This window comes from Elephantulus edwardii, unplaced genomic scaffold (genome assembly GCF_000299155.1).
Source record: "Elephantulus edwardii isolate Elephantulus edwardi_28Jun2011 unplaced genomic scaffold, EleEdw1.0 scaffold00032, whole genome shotgun sequence".
NCBI lineage: Eukaryota > Metazoa > Chordata > Mammalia > Macroscelidea > Macroscelididae > Elephantulus > Elephantulus edwardii.
In genome coordinates, this window is record NW_006399782.1 from 1123268 (window position 1) to 1146714 (window position 23447).

The following is a 23447-nucleotide window of genomic DNA, read 5'->3' on the forward strand; positions in this document are numbered from 1 at the left end:
AATGCCTAGTATGTCAATATTTATGTGTTCCATTTCTTTCTTAACAATATCTAATTTTCACTACAGTTTGTTAGTTTTCTTTGCGCTTTAGAAGCTGCTGTTTTATTTCCAGTTACGATGGTCCCCTTTATTTTGAAATCGACTTATTTTCTGGCTACAAATTCTTTTACTGTATATTCTCTCTTTTTGCTTTGTACTTTCCTGCATTTATAGAGTGATACCTGTGGTTCCCTATTTTTAGTTTTATATCACCTACTTACTTTGAAGTTGTTTGAACCTACCCACTAGTGATTCAGATGAAAAATTGCCAAACTACTTCTTTAAAAATTACAGGCAATCATATTATGCAGTTGAACTCTCTAACACATGGGGTTGCTGTGAGTCACAAACTACTCAGTGGTAACAGGCTTAGGGTTTGGATGGGGTTTTTTTCTTACATCTGAGATAATATGCCTTACATGTGAGATTGACCCCTCCAGAAAATAATCATTAAACAAAGGGGCACTGGAAATGGCAAGGAAACCGATGTATTAGAGAATCTTTTAGATAATCCTTTCATTTACTGTGCAAGTACTATAAAGTTGTAATGTAAAACGTGCCTTCTAGTTTCAGTTTCTGAGGAAAAAAAATAAAGGTATATGTTTTCCATATTGATTTGAATGTTTAAACTGGTTGTTACCTGTAAACAAAGCTTGGCTAATTTTTCACCTGATAAGATTTTTTTCTTTATCAGTTAGTTATGTAATGAATGATTATCACATATATTTAACTGACCTTAAAATTAATAAATGTGATACTGCTTGATGCTTTCCGTTTTTAAATATTTCTTACTTATGTTGTTTTGAAGCTTCTTCTCAGCCTGTTGATAACCATGTTAGCCCATCTTCCTACTTGAGCCAAACACCAGCATCGCCCTCCAGATACTCCCCAGTTTCAAAAGCAATGCTTGGAGATGATGAAATCACAAGGTAACTAAACTACTTTCATCCTTACAGGGCGTGCATTGTTACATACGGAGTTAGAATCAGGCACAGAAGGTCGTTTTTGGAATAAAAACTTATATTAGTGGATGATGAATTTAAACCTTAATTTTTTACTCCCACTGTAGGAAAAGTCTGACGTTTAAATATATTTTATATATGAAATAAATTACTGCTTTAAATTGTGTGGGAGGAGGTTGCCCATCTTTCTCCCACAGAACAGCTAGTGAATTCAAACCACATGTCTTAGAGTTGGCAGCACAACTTCTTACAACTTGGCCAGCAGAACTCCCTAAGCTTGGTGTTGGTGTTATTATTACTGTTGTTCAGTGCCATCGAGTCAGGTATGACTCATAGCGACCCATGAACAATAGATATAAGTCTTACCCAATCCTGTGCCATCCTCATCATCTCTGATGTGCTTGACCCATTGTTACAAGTCATTGTGTCAATTCATGTTGTTGTGGGTCTTTCTTTTGCTGACCCTCAGTCTTCAAGTATGTCCTTCTTTATGGATTGGCTCCTCTTAACGTGCTCATAATTTGTGAGATGAAGCTTCATCATCCTTGCCTCCAAGGAGCACCGTTTATGTATTTTCTCCAACATTATTTAGTAATTCTTTTGGCTGTCCATTCAGTACTCTTCAAACATCATGATTCAGAGGCATTGATTGTTCTGTTGTCTCTAAACAGTGTCCAACTTTCAGGTGCATTACAAGAAATTGAAAGGATTTATGGCTTGAAGCAGATGCACCTTAGTCTTTAAACTTACATCATTGCTTTAACATCTTAGTGAGTTCCAGAACAACAGATTTACCCAATGCAGTACATCTTTTCATTTCTTGGCTGCTGGTGCTGACAGTATTGATTGTAGCTACAAGTAAGATAAAATCATTAACAACGTAAGTCTTTTTTCCACCTATCATGAAGTTGCCTCTATGACCCAGTAGTGAAGATTCTTTTGTTCTTCATGTTGAGGCATAATCCATATTGAGAGGTCGAGTCCTTGATCATCTGCCACAAGTGTTTCAAATCCTCTTTGCTTTCAGCAAGCAAGATTGTGTTAATACGCTTACAGGTTGTTGAGTTGTTGTCAGTCCTGATGCCACACTCTTCTTCAAAAAGTCTAGCCTCTTGAATGATTTGCTTGGTATATAAGTTGAAATAGGTATAGAAAAAAGGTACAGCCCTGATGCACACCTTTCTTGTTAAACCATGCAGTATTCTGCTGCTTGGTTCAGAGAGTAGCTTCTTGGTCTAAGAATAGGTTTCACATGAGTACGGTTAAGTGTTTTGGAATCCCATTCTTCTCAAAGTAAGCCATAATTTGTTAGGATCCACACTTTGCATAGTCAATAAAACAAATAAACATCCTTCTGCTATGCTCTGCTTTCAGTCAAGTTCTTCTGACATCAGCAGTCGTATTCCTGGTGCCACAGCCTCTTCTCAATGTTGTTGTTGTTATGTGCTTTTGAGTCACCTTCAACTCGTAGCGACCCTATGTATAACAGCCCTAAGCCGTGCTCTATGCTGTGCGAATCTTACAATCTCTGACACACCTACCCCCATTACCCGTGCCACTGAATCAATCCATCTCATCAAGAGTCTTCCTCTTTTGTGCTGTCCCTCCACCCTCCCAAGCATGACATCCCTCCAAGGACTGGTCCCTCCTTGCAACATGTTCAAAGTATGTCAGACAAAGCTTCAGAATCCTTGCCTTCGAGGAACAGCAATGTAGCACCCCTAATGCTCTAATCTTCTCTTGGTTGGTCTCACCTTCCTGATTTTGATAGGTTCGAAACAACAGAGTGGTTCTTTTCATTCCTTTGTTTGATGGAAGAGGTGTAGGGCACAAATGCTTTTGTCTGTCTTAAGATCAGTCTTGGAACATAAGAGTAAAATTCCACTTTCCCACATGCCTAAATGAAGCTACAGCGTTACCCTTTATCAGAAGAGAATCATGGCCATCTATTAGGAACTGTAGACATGCATACTTTGCCTAAAATAAAGGGATATTTGCTTTTACAAAATCTAGGATAAAGTTGGGCCCTGACTATTTCATAGATGATAAAATGCGTAATATATAAGTGTATATATTTCTTGAGAAGACTGTGAGTTAGAATTTGTGGATAAATGAGTTCTAGATTTTTGTGTGTTTGATATCTAATCCTCATTTCTATATTTGAAAGACTATTTCTTTATATATGCATACATGTACGTGTGTGTGTGTGTGTGTGTGTGTGTGTGTGTGTGTGTGTGTGTAGTTTAATAATGTAAAGTCTGTCTTTAGAGTGTTCTTACTGATAGAGCACCAAGTTCCATTTAAAATTTTTAAGGTTTTTAATGTGGAGGGGTTTTTTTTTTTTGTTTTTTAGGGAACCAAGGAAGGTTGTTCTTCATCGTGGCTCAACGGGCCTTGGTTTTAACATTGTAGGGGGTGAAGATGGAGAAGGAATATTTATTTCCTTTATATTGGCTGGAGGACCTGCTGATCTTAGTGGAGAACTAAGAAAAGGAGATCGTATTATATCGGTAGGCTATGTTGATAAACATAATGTTTTTTATTGTTTTAATAATGAACTATTAATAAAAGTGGAATTTAATTTTCACTGTTTCTTTTAGTGATGTTTTGGTCATAGTCTTAACCATTTTACAACTCAGTGTTTTTAGAGAAGATGTTTTTATGATCTTTTTAAAAAATAGTATTTCATTTTAAGGAGTCAAGAATCATATATGTGCTTAAAAGAATATGTTCTATCTACTTGACACTTGTTGTTGAGTACTTTTTGAGTTGAAACCAACTCAGCTAGGATTCGGTGGGTTTTCAAAGGTTCTTTCCCACTAGGCTATTAGATCTCTGATGACAACATCGTGATATATGACAAAAGCATTGGAACGGTCAGATTTTGTCATACTGGGATCCACAGTCAACACCCTTGGCAAAGAACCAAAAGATACATTGTAATGGGAAAATGTTCTGTTAGAGATCTTTCCAAAGTATGGACATTGATACCAGTTGACATATTAAGGTGCTCCTGATTCAGGCTAAGTAGGCTTTTCAGTCACTTGTTATGCACCTGAGAAATGGACAGTGAATAAAGATGACAGAAGAATAATCAGTGCTTTTGTGTTTTGATGTTGGAGTACTGAATATCCCATCAACTGCCAAAAGAACAAACAGATGTCTTAGCAAAAGTGTATTCAGAATGCTCTTTGGAGGTAACGATGGCGAAGCTTCGCCTCACATACTTATGTTAGAAGGGGCTGTTCCTTGAAAAGAGATAACATGCTCTCATCAGCAAGAGAGAGGAAGAACCTCAATGAGATAGACTGACACAGTGACAGCTGCATTGGCTCAAGTATGTCAGAGCTGATGAGGATGGCACAAGATAGGACAAGGTTTAGGTCTTTTATCTCTATATGGTCACTATGAGTCAGACTTAACTTGATGACACATAATAATAACAGCATTTATTGACTGCAAAATTTTCTATGTATCCTTTTCTGAAACTTGTTACTTCCAGTCTTTTTCATTTTTTAAGTTGTTCTGATGTAATGGTGAGTTTAGGAGTTTAACTTTCATCTTAGTTTGTTTTTTCATTGCGTTTTTTTGAAATTATGTTATTAGGTGCCTAAGTTTAGAATTACCTTTTACTAATGGGAAAGTAAACTTTTATACCTATATAACTGTTCACCTAATGGGTAAGGAGTTTGCCACCAACCCTAAAGGCAGGCAGTTCAAACCCACCAGCTTCTCTGAGGAAGAAATTGTCTGATGTTTGCCTATATTGACTTTAGGGAACTCTGGTAGTTACTAACTCCAACACACCAACAAACATCACCCCAGTTACTGTATCAGTCCATCTCTGTGCTGTCCATCCTCCCTTCTGAGCATGATGTCCTTCTCCAAAGACCAGTCTCTCCTGGCCACATGCCCAAAGTAAGTGAGGCAGAGCTTCAAAATCCTAGCCTCCAGACAAAAAAAAACAAAAACACAAAACCCTAGCCTCCAAGGAAAGACTTGGCTTCACCCTCTCCAAGACAGACCTGTTTGTTTTCTTGGCAGTCCATGGTCTGTTCAAGACTCTTATCTAACACTACAACTCAAAGGTATCTATTCTTCTTCTGTCACCCTTAGTCATTGTCAAACTCTTTGAAGCATAATAAGTAATTGAGAAGACCATGGTCTGGATTAGGCACACCTTTGTATCTAGACTGACATCATTGCTCTTTAGCACTCTGGAGAGGTCCATGACAGCAGATTTTCCCAATGCAATTCATCTTTTTTATTTCCTGACTGCTGGTGTTAAGAGTGTTGATTGTGGAACTTAGCAAGCTGTAATTGTTAACCACCTCAATCTCTTCTCAGTCTAATATGGTGCTGCCAACTGGCCCAGTGGTAAGAATCTTTGTCTTCTTGATGTTGAGCTTCAATCCATATTGAAGACTACAGTCCTTTCCCTTTTGCAGCAAGTGCTTCAGGTCCTCCTCAGTTTCAGCAAACAAGGTTGTGTCATCTGCATATCGTAGGTTGTTAATGAGTCTTCCTCCAATCTTGATGCCATACTCCTCCTCATAAAGCCCTGCTTCTCTAATGATCTGTTCTGCATACAGATTGAAAAGGTACAGGGACAGGATGCACTCAAGATGTACTCCTTTCCTGATTTTGAACCATGCAGTGTCTCCTTGCTCTGTTCTGAGGACTGGTTGTTGGTCCAAGTATAGGTTTTGTATAAGCATGATCAGGTGCTCTGAGATTCCCATTTCCCCCAAGGTTAGCCACAATTTATTATGATCTACACAGTCAAATGCCTTCGCATAGTCAATGAAACACAGATAGACATTCTTCTGGTACTCTCTGATTTCTGCCAAGATCCTTCTGACATTGGCAATAATGTCCCTACTGCCACAACCTATTCTAAACCCAGCCTGGTTTTTTGTTTGTTTGTTTTGGGGAGTTTGGTGTTTTGGTTGGGTTGGGGTTTTTTTGTTTTGATTTGTTTTGTTTTTGGTTATTGAGTTATTGAGACTGGCTCAGGACTGGTTCAGAGGGCCGCTGTACATCACAGGTGACTCAATGGCACATGAAAACAGTAACATACCATGACAGGTTTGGAAGCAGGAATGGCATTCCTAAATAACATGCTTCTGGAAACTCTGTGAACTTTAATAAATGTCAATAGTTCTAGAGGGGCTTCAGGCCTTTTGTTCATAGGGACGCTATGACTCATGCTCGACTCAAAGGCAGTCATCAACAACAGTAGCCGTACTGCCAGTTCAAAGATAAATCCGCCAGCTACTCTGTGGTAGAAAGATGGGTAGTCTCCTTTGCAATTTACTACCTCTGAAAACTTGCTATAGGATCATCTATGAGTCTGTTCTAACTGGATGGCACAAAACAACTACATATTAACTTTAGTGGTATTGTTAGGTGGTATCAATTAGAGTAACAACTCTTAGCAAATCTATGAACAACAGATCTGAACCTTGTCCTATCTTATGCTATCCTCCTCATTTCTTACACACTTGAGCCCATTGCTGCATTCTCTGTATCAATTCATCACATCAAGGGTCTTCCTCTCTTTTGCCCACCCTCCTCTTTTCTGTCAGTCTCCAAGGTATAACCTTTCCTAGCAATATGCCCAAAGTATGTAAGATAAAGCTTTGACATCCTTGTCTACAAGGAGCATTCTGGCTACACCTTCTACATGACAATTCTTTGTTGTTTTGGCTATCTATGGCATACAGGACTCCTCTTCAACACCAATTCTTCAGTACCACACTCTTATGTCATCCTTATTCATTGTCCAGCTCTCAGATGCATAGCAAGTGATTGAAAAGACAGTGGCCTGAATCAGGCACACCTTAGGCCTCAAACTGGTATCATTGTTCCTCAGTAATTTGGAGAAGTCCCTTACTCTAGACTTTCCCAGTGCAGTACATATCCTGATCTAACCACTGGTACCAAGGTTGTTGATTGTAGGTCCAAGTAAGATGAAATCATTGAAAGTGTCAGTCTTCTCTCCATCTATCATAAAGTTGCCTATTTGAACTAGTGTGAGAATTATTGTTTCTGTGATGTTGAAATGTCATGTTTGATTTCTGCAGCAAGATCTTGCCACTTTGAACAAACTAGGTTGTCTGCATGATGCAGATTATAAGTCTTCCTCTGATCCTGTGTCCACATTCTTTATAATGTTGAGCTTCTTGAATTATTTGCTCAGCATAGAAATTGATTAGATATGGAGAAAGAATACACCTCAGACTCATACCTTTTCTGATTTTAAACCTTAATTGTGTTCCCTCACTCTGTTTGCACAATTAAGTCTTGTGAGCTTCCCATTCTTTTCAATGTCAGCCACAACTTGTTATGATCCACATAGTCAAATGCTTCTGCATAGTCAATAAAACACTAAATAAATAATAACATAAACATTCTTCTGGTATTCTCTGCTTCCAGCCAGGATCCATCTGACAGGTCTCTTCTAAACCTAGTGAAATTCTGGTAGTTCTCTCTCAATCTACTAAACGTATTCTAGATGTTGTTGCATGATCTTTAGCAATATTTTTATTGTGTGTGAAGAGTAATGATACTGTTCAATGATTTCCACATGCTATTGAATCACCTTTCTTAGGAATGGAAAGGAGAAATTAATCTCTTCCAGTTGGCCAGTAGCTGTCCTCCAAATTTCCTGGCATAAACTGTAGAGTGGGTCCAGGGCTATGTCTGTTAGTTGAAACATATGAGTTGGTGTTGCATTGATTCCTGGGGCCTTATTTGTTGTCAGGGCCTTCAGTGCATCTTGAAATTTTTCCCTCCTGCTCTTCTTCCTTAAATTTTTCCATGTCTACCAGTAATTTCTGATACAATTGACTCTGTATTCCGTCATTCAAGCATTTGCCCACACATCCCTCAGTATTACAGCTCAAGACTTGAATGTCAATTTTCAGTTCTTTGACTTTGAAAAATGCCAGGCAAGTTCTTCCCATTTTATTCTCCAGCTCTAGATCTTGGCACATTCCATTATAATAGTTTGCTTTCTCTTCTCGAACTGCCCTTTGAAATCTTCTGTTGATCTCTTTCACTCCTGCATTTTTCCTCTTTTTTTTTTTCTTCTTTTTTTTTTTTGCTGCTTAGCACTCATCTCATTTTCAGAGTTTCTTCTATCATCCATTTTGGTATTTTCCTCCTTCTCTAGCTTTATAATAACCTTTTACTCTCTTTATTAATTACATCATTGATGTCATCCCGTAACTTAGCTTGTCTTCAGGCAGTAGCATTTAGTGCCTCATACCTATTCTGGAGATGATCTATAAATTTAGGTTTTAGGAACAGTTAATATGATGGCACAGTGGTTAAGCATTTAGTTGCTAGCTGAAAAGTCTGTGGTTTGAACTCACCAGCCACTCTGTAGGGGAAAGATGAGCTACTCTGCTTCCAAAGAGTTTACAACTTGTAGGACCAGATGGGGCAATTCTACTCCATCCTGTAAGGTTAATGTAATTCTGAATTAGTTTGACTACAGTGAGGTTTGATAGCTGTTAATTTTTTTTATTTGTCTTATACATCTCTTTATATTTGTCATTTGTGTATTTTTAATTTTGTGATTATTACCTATATAATTTTAGATTGAAATTTCCTATTCTCCTTGGGGAAACATCCCATTCTAACCACAATGTTTTTATACCCTTAAATTTAGTAATTAATGCCTGTTCCTTAGCAAACTGTTAACCAACCAAGTACAATTTCTTTGTTGGTCATCTTTTTTGTTGTTGTTCATTTCCTCCTCTGTTTCTCAGTGAGCTACAGTAGCATTTTTAATTGGACAGTTATTCCTTGTATGGGATTGTCTTACAGTTTAGTATTTCTCTCCCTCCCATTTTTTTACAAACAAGAACTTTCTTTTCATTTTAAAAAACAAAAACATATGTGAAAATCTTGTTATTTTCATGTGCCATCTAGTCGCCTGAGACTCAGTGACCCTGTATACAACAGCTCTGAACCCTACTCTATCCTAAGCCAGTCTCACTGACTCCAGCACATCTAATTCCATTACCCTAGCTGTCGTGTCAGTCCATCTCCTCCAGGGTCTTCCTCTCCTGCACTGTTCCTCCACCCTTCCAAGCATGATGTTTGTCTCCAAGGACTAGTCCCTCCTGGCAACATGCCCAGACTATGGGAGACGGAGCTTCAAAATCCTGCCTCTAAGGAGAAACTTGTTTTCATCCTCTCCTATATATAGATCTCTTTCTTCTGGTGGTCTATGGGTATGTTCAAGACTCTTCTTCAGCACCACAATTTAAAGGCATCAGTTCTTCTTTTGCCATACTTGGTCATTGTCCAGCTGTCTGATGCATGTAATTACAAAGACCATGGCATGTATCAGGTGCACCTTAGTCTCTAGACTAACCACATTCTCCTCAGCACTCTGAAAGGTCTCTGACAGGATACTTCCCCAATGCAGTCTGTTCTTTGTTTCCTGACTGCCAATGCCAAGAGTGTTGATTGTGGATCCAGGCAAACTATATTTGTTAACAACCACATCTCGTCTTCATCTATCATGGTGCTGCCAGTTGGCTCAGAGTTGAGAATCTTTGTCTTCTTGATGTTAAATGTCAATTCATATTGAAGATTGTAGTCCTTGACCTTCTGCAGCAAATGTGTCAGGTCCTCCTCAGTTTCAACAAGCAATACATGTTGTTGATGAGCCTTCCTCCAGTCCTGAGGCCACACTCCTCATAAAGTTCAGCCTCCCAAATTATCTATTTCACATATAGATTGAATGCGTCCCTCCTGATTTTGAACTTTTCTCTGTTCTGACAACTGCCTACTGGTCAGAGTATAGGTTTCATATAAGCACAATCAAGTTCTGAGATCCCCATTCTTCTCAAGGTTAGCCACAATTTTTTGTGAGATCATACAGTCAAATCTTTGCATAGTCAGTGAAATGCAGATAGACATTCCTCTGGTACTCTTTGCCTTCAGCCAAGATCCATCTGAAATTGGCAATAATGTCTCAAGTGCCACTCCTCTTCTAAACCTGCTTGTATTTCTGGTAGTTCTCTGTCAGTTTACTCTTGCAGTCATTTTTGAATAATCTTCAGAAGGATTTTGTTTGTGTGTGATAATTAGTGATATTGTTCAATAATTTCCACTCTCTGTTGGATCACCTTTTTGCAGGTGGGGGAGGATATGAATAAATATGGATCTCTTCCTGTCAGTTGGCCAGACAGTTGTCCTTCATATTTCTTGGCACAACCTACTGAGCACGTCAAAGGCAGCATCTGTGTGTTGTAATATGTCAGTTGGTATGCCGTCTGTTCCTGGGACCTTGCTTTTTGCCAGTTCCTTCAGAGCAGCTTGAACTTACTCTTTAATCACCATTGCCTCTTGATTATATATTGTTCCATAAAATTCTTTTGTCTCAGCCACTTCTTTTTGGTACAGTGATTCTATATACTCCTTCTATCTTTTAATGCTTCCTGGACCATTTCATATTCTTTCCATCGTATCCTAAAATATTTCAACTCAAAGTTTGAATTTGTTTTACAATTCCTTTACCATAAGAAATGCTGAGCAATTTACTTTGGTGTTTTTTTATGTAACAATACCTTTGAATGAAAACTTGCTCTGCCTTTATTGATATATTTAGTTCATCCTAGCATTTTAGGTTCCCAGCAATTGTGTCTCAGTTGAACATACTTTCGTATGCCATCTACTTTTGTTTTTGGAACTCTAGTGGCATAATCAGTATGGCATTACACTGCTAACCCAAAAATGACATCTTGTTGGTGCTTTAAATACACAAGTAGTTTCAAGAGAGAAAGATGGCGAGTTTCTTCTGTGTGATTTACAGTCTCTCAAAACCCGCTCCAGGGTCATCTGTGAGTCAGTAAGGAGGGACAGGTCCTTGTAGAGGGACATCATGCTTGGTAGGGTGGAGGGACAGTGCAGGAGGGGAAGACCCTCTATGAGGTGGATTGATTCAGTGACGGGGGTAATCAGGATTGGGTGTGTTGGAGTCAGTGCAATTGGCACAGGATAGAGCAATGTTTAGGTCTGTTGTCCATAGGGTTGCTATGAGTTGCAAGAGACTTGACAGCACTTAACAACAATAACTGTAAATAGAAATATCCCAAAATTGATAAACTGGTATATCCATGCAATTATTTTGTTCACTTGACATCAAGCTAAATAATATTTTGTAGTAAATCAAAGCAAGAAAATATTTTAGTAATAAAATTATTGCAACAATATGGTTTTCTTTATTTGTTTATATCTATTCAAAGAACAAGTTACTATGATTTCTTTCTTTTTTTTTTTTTTTCTTTTTCTTTTCGGAGAGGGAAGCGAAGTTACTGTGATTTCTAATCACCATGATTAAATTCTCTCAAATTAAGATTTGGTTTGATTTACAGGTAAACAGTGTTGACCTCAGAGCTGCCAGCCATGAGCAGGCAGCAGCTGCATTGAAAAATGCTGGGCAGGCCGTCACCATCGTTGCACAGTATCGACCTGAAGGTAATAGAAACAATTCCTATTTATGTTTATTCTTTATTTGGTTTTTACATCTCCTCCTTAATAATATTTAATTTTTCAGTTTTTACTTGCTACTTTCTTTTTTGTTCTTGTCTTATTAATCAGCCTACTGTATATCTAGCATCCACTTAAATTCACTTGTGTACCTCAAATATGTATGAATAAGTAATAAGTACTTACCCCCAATGATTCCAACCTCTTTTTCTATATGTATTTTGAGTAGGGTGTTTTTCTTTTGTTTTTATTTTTCATTCACCCATTGATACATAAAGTAGCATACTATGACAGGTTTTGAAGCAAGCATGGCATTTACTTCCTAAATGCCTCCAGAAATGATAGTTGTAGAGGGGCTTCAGGCCTTTTGTTCACGAGGTTGCTATGAGTCATTCTCGACTTGAAGTCAAATCACCCATAGCAACAACATTTATACAAACTTATCCCCCTCCTTTTTCCTTCCCTCTTGAATAGGTTATAGTTACTTTTATCAGCCAACTCTATTTTGGGCATTGAATCATTATTTGGATTCTTTTTCAATTATTTTTCTTTTAAATACTGCCTTATAATTAAGTGTATACCTTTTACTAGCTCACTCATCTGGAAAGAAAAAAAACAAACAAATAAATAATGTTGCTCAAGAAAACGAAGTTATTCACATTTTTATATTTTAAGTTATATTAGTTTTTTAATTAGGTTATGGTTCTGGTTTTCTTTTGGGGGGGAGGGTGATAACATCAAGATCTGTTATACATTCTTAAAAGTCTTTTTTGCACTTAAAAATAAAACAAAAATTCAAGCTTTGATAATAACTGTTGCTAGGTAATAAAGTATTGTGGGTATGACCTTACTGAGTTCCTAGGGGAAGTCAGTGGTAATGGAAAAAATGAGCTTGCCATATTAAACACACACAAACTCTAGTATGTGTTAGTATAACCACTTTCCAGTAAAATCTCAGTGGAATTTAAAATGCTTCAAGGCCCAAAAGAATACATAGTAAGCAACTTGTTAATGTTCATAAACAGTAAGATAATGTGACTCAATGTAGGATCGAAGTGATAATTTAACAGCTGTTCTATTTTTCTGGAATGGAATTTTTAATTTTATTTTATTAATTTTAATTAACATTTACAGAGATTTTGGATTTTCATTCATTCATTGTTCTTTACCCCCCTCCCCCCAGTTTGCTCCTTTCTTTGAAAAGCAAAAGATAAACTTCTTAGTTATTTTGCAATTCCTCAACCCCCCACCCGCACCCCGGTGCGCTCAGCTATGCAACCTTAATTCTGGATTCCTGTGATAATCATAATATGCTATCATATATCAAACTGTTCTCTCCTTCATCTATTTCAATTCAGTATACATAATCTATCCACTTTTTCCTCAGTCTTACCCCAACACTGATGTCAGTCACGTTCTTCAACAGTCGCAGCATGCAGTATTTGTCCTTTTGTGACTGAGATATTTTACTCAGCATAATGTCCTCCAGGGTCACACATTGGAATACTGCATGAGTTCCTTGTGTTTTGATGCAACGTAGTATTCCATTGTGTGAATATACCACAACTTCTCTATGCATTCATTTGTTGATGGACATGTGGGTTGTTTCCAACTCCTAGCTATTGTGAACAAAGCCGCAATGAAATGGGTGTGCATATATCTGCTTGGATGTCAGTTATGGTCTTTTCAGGGTATATTCCCAGTAGTGCAATTACTGGGTCAAATGGTATCTCTATTTGCAACTTTTTGAGAAAGCGCCACACAACTTTCCACAGTGGTTGCACCATTTTACACTCCCACCCACAGTGAATAAGGGTTCCAGTTTCTCCATAACCTTGCCAGCATTCTTGCTGTTCTGTTAAATTTTGCTATTCTTACTGGGGTGAGATGATATCTCATAGTTGTTTTGATTTGCATCTCTCTTAGAGCTCAGGATTTTGAACATTTCTTCATGTGCTTGTTGGCCATCTGAATGTCGTCTTTGGTGAAGTGTCTGTTCATATCCTGTGCCCATTTTTCAGTGGGATTATTTACCTTTATCTTGCTGTGGTTCTCAAGTATTTTATTAATTCTGGATATAAGTCCCTTATCTGACATGTCATTATGAAATACTTTTTCCCAGACTGTGGCTTCCCTTTTTACCTTTTTGGAGAAGTTTTTGATGTGCATAGGGATTTGATTCTTCATCTATTTTACCTTCTCCTGGTTGTAGATTTTTCAGGATACTTGAAAGACTATGTTGTGGATTAGGACTACTGGGGTTTGTCCAAGTTTTTCTTTCATGAAGCTTATAGTCCTTGGTTTTAGTCCTAGGTCCTTGATCCACCTTGAGTTGGTTTTTGTATATTGAGTGAGGTATGGAATTTGCTTGAGTCTTCTGCAGATATTTTTCCAATTTTGCCAACACCATTTGTTAAAAAGGCTGTTGTTTCCCTAGTTAATTGGTTTCATCTCCTTGTAAAAAATCAGTTAACCATAGGTAGATGGGCTGATTTCTGGGTTCTCAATTCTATTCCATTGATCTATGTGTCTGTCATTGTACCAGTACCATGCTGTCTTAACTACCATGGCAATGCAGTAGGATCTGAAATCAGGGAATGAGATGCCACCTACCTTTTGTCTATTTTTAAGGAGTGTTTTGCTTATTCGGAGCTTTTTTCCATTCCAAATGAGACTGGAGATTACCTTTTCCATCTCGTTGAAGAATGGGATTGGTATTTGTATTGGGATTGTGGTGAACGTGTAAATTGTCTTTGGTAGTATTGCCATTTTCACAATATTGAGTCTTCCTATCCATGAGCAAGGGATATTCTTCCACTTCTCAAGGTCTTTTTTTGTTTCTTACAGTAATCTTTTGTAACTTTCTTTGAATAGATCCTTTGTGCTTCTGGTTAGATTTACTCCCAAGTATTTAATCTTGTGATTAGCTATTATGAAGAGTATTGTTTTTCTTCGCTCCAGCTCTATATTCTCTTTGTCACTGTACAGAAATCCAACTGATTTTTGTATGTTGATCTTGTATCCTGCTACTTTGCTGAATTGGTCAACTACGTCCAATAGTTTTCTTGCTGAGTCTTTAGGGTTTTCTAAGTATACTATCATGTCATCAGCATAGAGGGATAATTTTACTTCCTCGTTGCCTATTTGGATACATTTTATTCCCTTCTCTTGTCTTATTGCTATTGCTAAGACTTCGAATACAGTATTGAATAGGAGAGGTGATAGTGGGCATCCTTGCCTAGTTCCTGTTCTTAAAGGGAATGCCTTTAACCTCTCTCCATTGAGAACAGTTTTGGTCCATGGCACATGACAGTTATTAGCTAGATATAGAGGAGATACTATTTTTAATCATTTGCTAGGGAAATTGTACATAATTATAAAGCATGAAAGACAAAAGGTTACTATTAGAACAAAAGAATAAATTACCCTGAATTATACATAGACATGTTTATTTTTTTTAAATGGACCAAATAGACTGTATTTCAGTTACTATTCCTTCATAACAGGTTTCCCTAAAGCTTAGTGGATTAAAACAGTATCCATTTCATAGATTCTGCAGGTTATGATTGCAGGCAAGATTTTGGCTCAGTGGTGTGTCTATTCTGTAGCATCATCTGAGGTCATTTTGTGGGACTTAATTGGTAATATGTTTTCAGAGCTCCGAGATGACCTTACTCATCTTTTCTTATGCCAGTGTGGTAGTTACTGAAAGATTTGCTTCTGAACAGTCTTAGGTTACCTCTGCATGATGATGGTCTTCAAATAGTTGGGCTTCCATGGCTCTGGTTCTTCCAGAACAGTCATCTCATGAGAACCAGACAAAAACTTCACACATTCCATTGCTTGCTTTCAAATAGACCAGCTCAAATTCAAGAAAGGAATTAGACTTAATATATTGAAATATTATTATAATAATATTATTATATTATATTATATTATATTATATTATATTATATTATATTATATTATATTATATTATATTATATTATATTATATTAATTTAAAAGCATGTGTAATGCAAGCAACTTTGGAAAATATAATCTGTCACAGGTTATTGATAGGAAATACTTAATTTCCATGTAAAATAGAATGAATAGTGCTGAAATAAAACAATTGTATTAGAAGTGAGCTTATTTAGTAAAAGAAAACCATTTTCAGCTTTATCAGTAAAGCAAAATCTAATATATGTCAACAGCCCAGAATAAGAGATATATCATTGCAAAGAGGACTGGGGGGGGGGCAGCGGGAGGTATATAATTGTGCAAAAATGAGTGAATTTTTTTAAAGTGTACTGGGGGAAAGAGAGTGCAAGGATGTAAAAAGTACAACAATGAATGAATGAATGAAATCTAACTTCTCTGTAAATGTTTGTTAAAATCCCAATTGAAGTAAAACTTTTTTAAAAAAAATCTTAACTCTTGGAGGGATTGAAAAGGTATGGAGACAGGACACATTCCTGATGTACGCTTTTTCCAGTTTTGAACCATGCAGTGTTTCATTGTTCTGTTCTGAGTGCTGCTTCCTGGTGCAGGTGTAGATTTCACATGAGCACAATCAAATGTTCTGGGATTCCCATTCTTCTCAAGAGTCAGCCACAGTTTGTTGTGATTCACAAAAATGCCATTGCACTGTCAGTGAAACACAGATAGGCATTTCTCTGGTACTCTTTGCTTTTTGCTTTTGGCCAAGATTCATCTGACATTACTGATAATGCCCTGAGTATCACAATCTCTTTTAAACCCTCCTTATATTTCTGGTATTTCTCTGTTAATGTAATTCCAGTCATCGTTTTATCATCTTCAGCAGGATTTTGCTTCCATGTGTATTAGTGACATTGGTGTTGTTTTCTGCCATCAAGTCATGTGACTCATAGTGACCCCATGTACAACAACCATATGCCCTGCTCTATCCTGTACCAATTAGTGATATTCCACATTCTGTCAAGTCACCTTTTTTTTTCTTCCCAATGGCAATAAATATATAAATAAATATAGACCAGATATAGACCTCTTCCAGTCAGGTGACCAGGTGGTTGTACTCCAGGTTTCTTATTACAACTTGATGAGCTCATCCAGTGTAGCATCTGCTTGTTGAAATATGCCAGTTGGTATGTCATCAATTTTGGGGACTTTGTTTTTTGTCAGTTCCTTCAAAGCATCTTGAACTTCCTTAGTCTCTTGATATGTTGTTTCCCACAACTCTTCTTTGTCAGCCAATTCTTTCTGATACAGTAACTCTATGTACTCCTTTCATCTTTTAAAGAGGAAACATCTAGATGTTCTTACTAGGCTGTTAAGTTAAAAAACAAAGTAGGGAAATACATTTTACTTTTTTTTTTACATGTTGCTTTTTATATCAGAGAGAACTCTGGTAGCCTAGGGTAAGAAGCTACACTACTTTCCCAAAGGCACATGCTCCAAATCCACCAGCTTCTTGTCAGAAGACAAATGGGCAATCTCCCGGGCAGTTTATTGCCTCTGAAAATCCACGGGAGGGTCTGCTTTGAGTTGGTTCTGACTCAGCGGTACACAACAACAGTTACATAAGCAGATACACCCACACAAGCAAATTTATATATTTATTCTGTTCTTTATATATAATAAATACAAGTGTACACACGTACAGTGCTTTGACAGTCCAATTTGTGCTATTAAAGTTGGAAAAACAAACCTTTCTTTACGTGTTTATGTATAAGGGGAGAAATTTGGCAGAAGAGGCAGATAGGGAATGGAACATAAGACTTCCTTTTGAATATCTTTGTTTTCTGGATTTTACTTTGAAACTCTGAATATTTTATCCTACTGTGAAAGCAATAAAATATTTAAAAGCAACTTCTGAAAGCAGAAATAGTATGTAAGAAGGGATAAATTAACCTAACTTGTTATCCATTTGACAGCCTTATTGCCCATGAAAGAACTAGATGACTTAGAATACAATAAAATTTCTAATAGGTTTTTTTTCTGAGGATAAAATTAATTCCCAATAAAAATAAATTGTTCTTAGTAATCTTATCATCATGGTGGTGGTGTTATGTGGAAACTGATTAATAGTTAGGTTTTCAAGGCTATAAATCACACAGGAAGAGATTGCTCATCTTAGCTAGTGGATTGGAACTACCTGCCTTATCAGCTTATCTTCTCAGCTCTACTGTCTAACCACCAGGCCACCAGAGCTTCCTGTATCATGAGGATACTGTTAATAATGTTATTCTCAAACTGTTATGAGTATAATATGCTAAAAAAGGGATTCTAATTATTCTAATATTGGAATATTCTAACAACAACAACAACAACAATTATCTTTCATAAATAACTTAAAAATTATTGTACTTTCTTGTTGATTTGTTGCTGCAGTTAATCTTTGTAGCCATAAAACAGATTTGATGATGGTGACGGGCAGCTGCAATAACAGTCCTCCTTACTCTATGTCAAGCTATACAAATTCTCAGATAGGTTATTTCTATTATAAAAACCTAAAACTAAATCCATTGCCTTCAAGTCAGTTCCATCTCATGGTGATATTCCATCAGGTTTCCAAAACTGTAAATCTTAATGAGATCAGAGTGCCCAACAACTTCCACTTCTCACTTATTTTTTTTTGTCTCTGTTTTCTGTCTGTCTGTCTCACTCTGTCTTCCTCTGGGTGTGTCTCTCTATCTCTCTGCCTTCCCATCTCTGCCCATGTCTCTGTCTCTCACTGTCTCTTCTCTATGTCTCTGTCTGTCTTCAGTGTGTCTCTGTCTTCTGTCTGTCTCTCTCCCTCTGTCTCTCTATCTCTCTGTCTTCCTGTCTCTCTTCATGTCTCTGTCTCTCCCTTTCTGTGTCTCTCTCTGGGCACCTGCCTCTTCTCTGTGCATGTGTCTGTCCCTTTCTCTGTCTCTGTGTCTATCTTCCTCTCTCTCTGTCTCTCTCTCCCTCCCTCCCAGTGTGTGTCTCTCTCAGTCTTCCTGTCTCTGTCCCTGTGTCTGTCTATGTCTATGTGTGTCTGTCTCTCCCCATCTGTGTCTCTTTGTGCTTCTGTCTTCTCCGAGCACGCATGTCTGTCTATCTCTCTTTCCCTGTCTCCATCTCTCTCTCTGTGTCTCTACTTCTCTCTGTGTGTCTCTGTCTCTCTCTGTGTGTCTCCCTATTCTATACCCCTCTCTCTTCTCCTCTCTTTCTCTCACTGAGTCCTCCTCTGTGTGGGTGATTATCTCTGTCTTCCTTTTCTTTTCCCTATAATTACATTTTATTAATTTTCATAAACATTTACAGAGATTTTGGGTTTCCATTCATTCACCGCTGCACCATTCTCTCTACCCTCCACCCAGCTTGTTCTTGTCCAAATGCCACAGTGCTTGTCAAAGCCAGTTCTGATTAATCTCCTTTGTCAGTGTGTCCTTTGCCATTCCCTATCACTCCTCCCTGAGAGAGACTTCACCCTGAGTCATAAGGAAAAGGGGATGGCGTATTCTCTTAGCTACTTCCTGCTGAAAAGGGACGCTGTGGGTTTCAGAGTGAAGATCTTCTCTCACTACTCTAAAGGGCCCCTTTGGCAGTAGGAAACACATAGACTATTATGGAGATTGATTTTGGAATTTAGATGCACTCTTATTGATTGTGCTTGGCTGTACATGTTCATATCCTTGAAGATGTATCATGGGGGTGTTGCAACCTAGAAGACACATCATTTCGTATTAATAACAGTAATAAAAAAACCTAGCCAATATGTTGTGCATTAGTGACATATATCAAACAGAAATAAACCCTGTAGTATGAGTTGAGAATGATAGTAATACTGACAGTTATACACAAAGTTATGATTGAACTTTCTGGGCCATCACTCTAAAATTTTGATAGTTTTGTAATGATGTAGTCATTTTCCATTTTATGAACTGATATAGTTATCCACAGTTTGCACAAAACACCAATTTTTGCTTAATAATCTGTTATTAGAACCAAACTATGTTGTAAAGTAAGGAATTGATATATGTCTCAACAGTGTAGTTGCAATGTTTTTTGAGTGTTTCAAGTTTTTTATTAATGAACTTCATAGTTTCTTGGAAACTGACAAATACTATAAATCATAGTTTTGTATTAAAAATAGTTTAAATTGAAGATTGCTTTTGTATCTTTGTTACTGTAACATTTTGGTAATTTATAAATTATAAAATGAATTCAAGTAAATTTCCTTTTATTAATTAATTTTAAAGACATAATTACCCGTTGACTAAGCATGAGTTATATATTCAGGATGTAAGAGTAACTTATTAGAGTATTATGCATTCATTACAAGCCAATTTCCTTTTTAAATATAAACAGTAGAATTAACTAGAATCAGGGTTAAAAGGCAACTTAAGATTGTTGCTGCTATCCAAATTGTGGAAATTAACTGATTAAATATATGACCTTCAGTTGACCTAAATCTATAAATTATATCAATTGATTATATGACTTTAAAAATAGTACATGGAAAAATCTCTTATCTCAGTCACTTCTAACATATGGGACATTTAGAATTTTATTGATAAATTTAAAATTATATTTGGAAAAATGTCATACAGATTGCTATTTTAAGATTCTGTCCACACTTAATGAAAGATTATATATATCGTTAATATTTATCTTCATATAATTTGTTTCTTATCCTTCTTTCCATCAGAATACAGTCGTTTTGAAGCCAAAATACATGACTTACGGGAACAAATGATGAATAGTAGCATCAGTTCAGGTTCAGGTTCTCTTCGAACTAGCCAGAAGCGATCCCTGTATGTCAGGTAAATTCTTTTGATTCTAATCTGCCAATCATTAGTTGGTAATTTTGTAAATTCTTTCCTATTCTTTTATAGTGACTTTTACTATAGAAAACTTCATTGCAAATTAAGGAAATGTTTTTATCATTGATTTTCTTACAGTATTGTCTTTTAAGAGTTCCAGTGTTAAAAAAAAATTTAAAAAAAAAAAAGAGTTCCAGTGTTATTTTAAAGTTGTTAGTAAAAATTCATTACTGATGTCAGAGTGATCCTGGCTAAAATTAAAGAATACCAGAAAAATGTCTATTTGTGTTTTATTCATTATGCAAAAGCACTTGATTGTATGATCGACATTAAGACATTAATGATCAACATTAAGAAGAATGGGAAACACAGAAGACTTAATTATGCGCATATGAAGCATATTATCTTTACCAAGAAGCTGTTGTCTAAACAGAGCTAAGGTTTAAAATTAAGAAAAGTGCAATCCCAGAGGTTCATGGTTCAAATCCACCAGATTCTCTGCTGGAGAAGGAGAGACAATCTCAGATCTGATTTGATGGTACACACACACACAAAAAAAAAAAAATTCAGAGAAGTGTGCATCAGAGCTATGTCTTCGTTCAACCTGTATGATGACTAAATCATGTAAGAGGCTTGGCTCTAGGAAAAAGCATGTGGGATCAGGATCAGAAGAAGATTCATAGTCTGAATTTTGCAGATAACACAACCTTGCTTAATGAATATCAAAAACTTTTTCCTTTCTTTTGAATATCTATGTTTTATAATTTAAATATATTTAAGATACTACTATTAATTTTATTTGTAACTTATTAGAGACTTAATGCATAGAATCAAAGAACATCAGGTTGCACTTGTTTTAGGTTTATCTTTTAGGTTGTCTTCACTTCTTGTTATTAGTTTTTATATTTAAAGAAGTGTTACTCTATTTTTAAAGTTCTGTCTTAGAAAAAGGCTTACAGTGAAAAGTAACTTCTCTTCTGATAACCTTTACTTTTATCTCCAGAAACATTCATCTTCCATTTTCCTAGTTTTCCCTTGTCTTTACCTCTAAATTTCTAAGTAATACATCTTCACTAGTGTTCTTGACACTAATGTTCATGTATCACATACAAACAAAATGCTGCCAAAGATCATGCAAAAACAAATAGAGTAGTACATAGACAACAGCTAAAAGTTAATGCTGATAATAGGTGGATCCTGGCTGGAAGCAAAGAATACTAGAATTTCTATTCATGTTTTATTTACTCTACAAAGGCATTTTAACAGTGTGGATCATAATAAATATGGCTAACATAGAGAAGAATGGGAATCGCAGAACACTTAATTGTGCTCATTTGATACCTTAACCTAGACCAAGAGGCTATTGTGTGAACAGAGCAAGGGAACACTAATTACATTGTGTAAAATTAAGAAAGGTGTATGATAGGGTTGTATCCTTTCTCCATACCTATTCAGTCTGTGTACAGAGCAAATTATTCAAGAAGCTGGACTCTGTGAAGAAGAATGTGACATCAGTATCAGAGGAAGACTCATCAGCAACTTGTATTATGCAGATGACACAGTCTTGCTTGCTGAAAGCAAAGAGTTTGAAACGCTTGCTGCAGATGATCAGAAACTACAGTTTTCAATATGGATTGTTTTTGTTGTTGTTGTGTACCATAGAGTCGAAACCTACCCATAGCTGACCCTCTTGGGGTTTTCAGAGACAGTTAATCCCATGGGAGGATATTGCCCATCCTTCTCTTGCGGAGGAGGTGGTGGCTTCAAATCACATGCCTTAGTGGTTGCAATGCAGCTTCTTGCCGCTAGGCCACCAAAGCTCCCTTCTATATGGATTGCATCTCAATATCAAGAAGACAGTCTCACGATTGGACCAATAGGCAAATCATGATAGATGAAGAGAAGATTTAAACAGTCTACAACTTCATCTTACTTGGATCCACAGTTTTGGGACCCTTGGTACCAGCAGTCAAGAGATGTACTGCACTGGTAAAGTCTTAATTGAGGGACCTTTCCAAATTATTGACGAGCAGTGATGTCTGTTTATGGACATGGTATGTCTGATTCAGACCATTGTCTTTTCAGTCACTTGCCACACTTCTGTGAGTTGGACAGTGAATAAAAATGACAGAAGAATTGATGCCTTTGAGTTGTGGTGTTGAAGAACACTAGTGAATATCCCATGGACTGCCAAAAGAACAAACTTTTCTGTTAGAAAAGGTGCCAGTAGAGTGCTCCTTGGTGGCAAAGGTGATAAAGCACCTTTTCACTTGCTTTATGCTTGTTGCTAAGAGAGGGTATTCCTTGGAGAGCGAGATCATTCTTGAAAGGTACATGATCGACAAAAGAGAAGAAAACCCTCAACTGAATGAATTGACACAGTGATTGCATCAGTAAGTTGAAATATGTCAGAGATTGTGAGGATGGCACAGGATAGGATATAGTTCAAATCAGTTGATTGGGTCGCTGTGAATCGTACTTGATTATATCTAACAACCAGTGTTCTCTCCTTTGCCATCTTTAGTTACTTTACTGTCAAAAACAAAAATTTTTCCTTCTCATACCAAAACATTCTTCTTTTTTTTACTGTCCCTTAAACAAAACCATATCACAGTTCTTAAAAATAAGAGAATTACAGTCACGTGAGTATATAATATCAGTCATTACTCAGTGAAGTATTAACCTTATGACCTTGCTTCTTTTGCCTCATTTTATTTTGAAATTGTCTCATTTGCTTCTTTTTTCATATACTTAATACTGTTATCTTCTTTTTATCTTCCAATAACTTCCCGTGTAATGAACCATGATCACATGTGTCTAAGCCTATCATACCAGATAATCTACCATTCCAGATTCTTTTTTCTCTTTGCTACTTCAATCTTAACTAAGTTCTATCAGTCTCACATAAAATTCTTTCTTGCTATTATCGTGTACGGTATCCAAGTCTATTTTCTCATGCAAGTTCAAGCTGAAGCTGAGGAAAATTAAACCGAATCCACAGGAACCAAAATATGACTTTGAGTTCAGCCCACCTGAATTTCAGAACAATCTCAGGAACAGGTTTGAGGCCTTGAACACTAATGAACAAAGACCTAATGAGTTGCCTTGAACACTAATGAACAAAGACCTAATGAGTTGTTGGAGGATGTCAAATGTATCATCCAGGAAGAGTGCAGACA

At 36.8% G+C, this 23447-nt stretch overlaps 1 protein-coding gene across 8 annotated transcripts in view; it reads left to right on the forward strand.

The window, feature by feature from the left end:
* The window catches only part of DLG1 (discs, large homolog 1 (Drosophila)), a 266080-nt gene that overhangs the window by 189891 nt on the left and 52742 nt on the right, over positions 1-23447 (forward strand). For all 8 annotated transcript variants that reach the window (XM_006884182.1, XM_006884180.1, XM_006884183.1 and 5 more), the window contains 4 exons: positions 848-968; positions 3355-3511; positions 11399-11501; positions 20154-20268. In XM_006884182.1, the coding sequence (XP_006884244.1) occupies positions 848-968; positions 3355-3511; positions 11399-11501; positions 20154-20268 (496 nt within the window). The remainder of the gene's footprint in view (positions 1-847; positions 969-3354; positions 3512-11398; positions 11502-20153; positions 20269-23447) is intronic.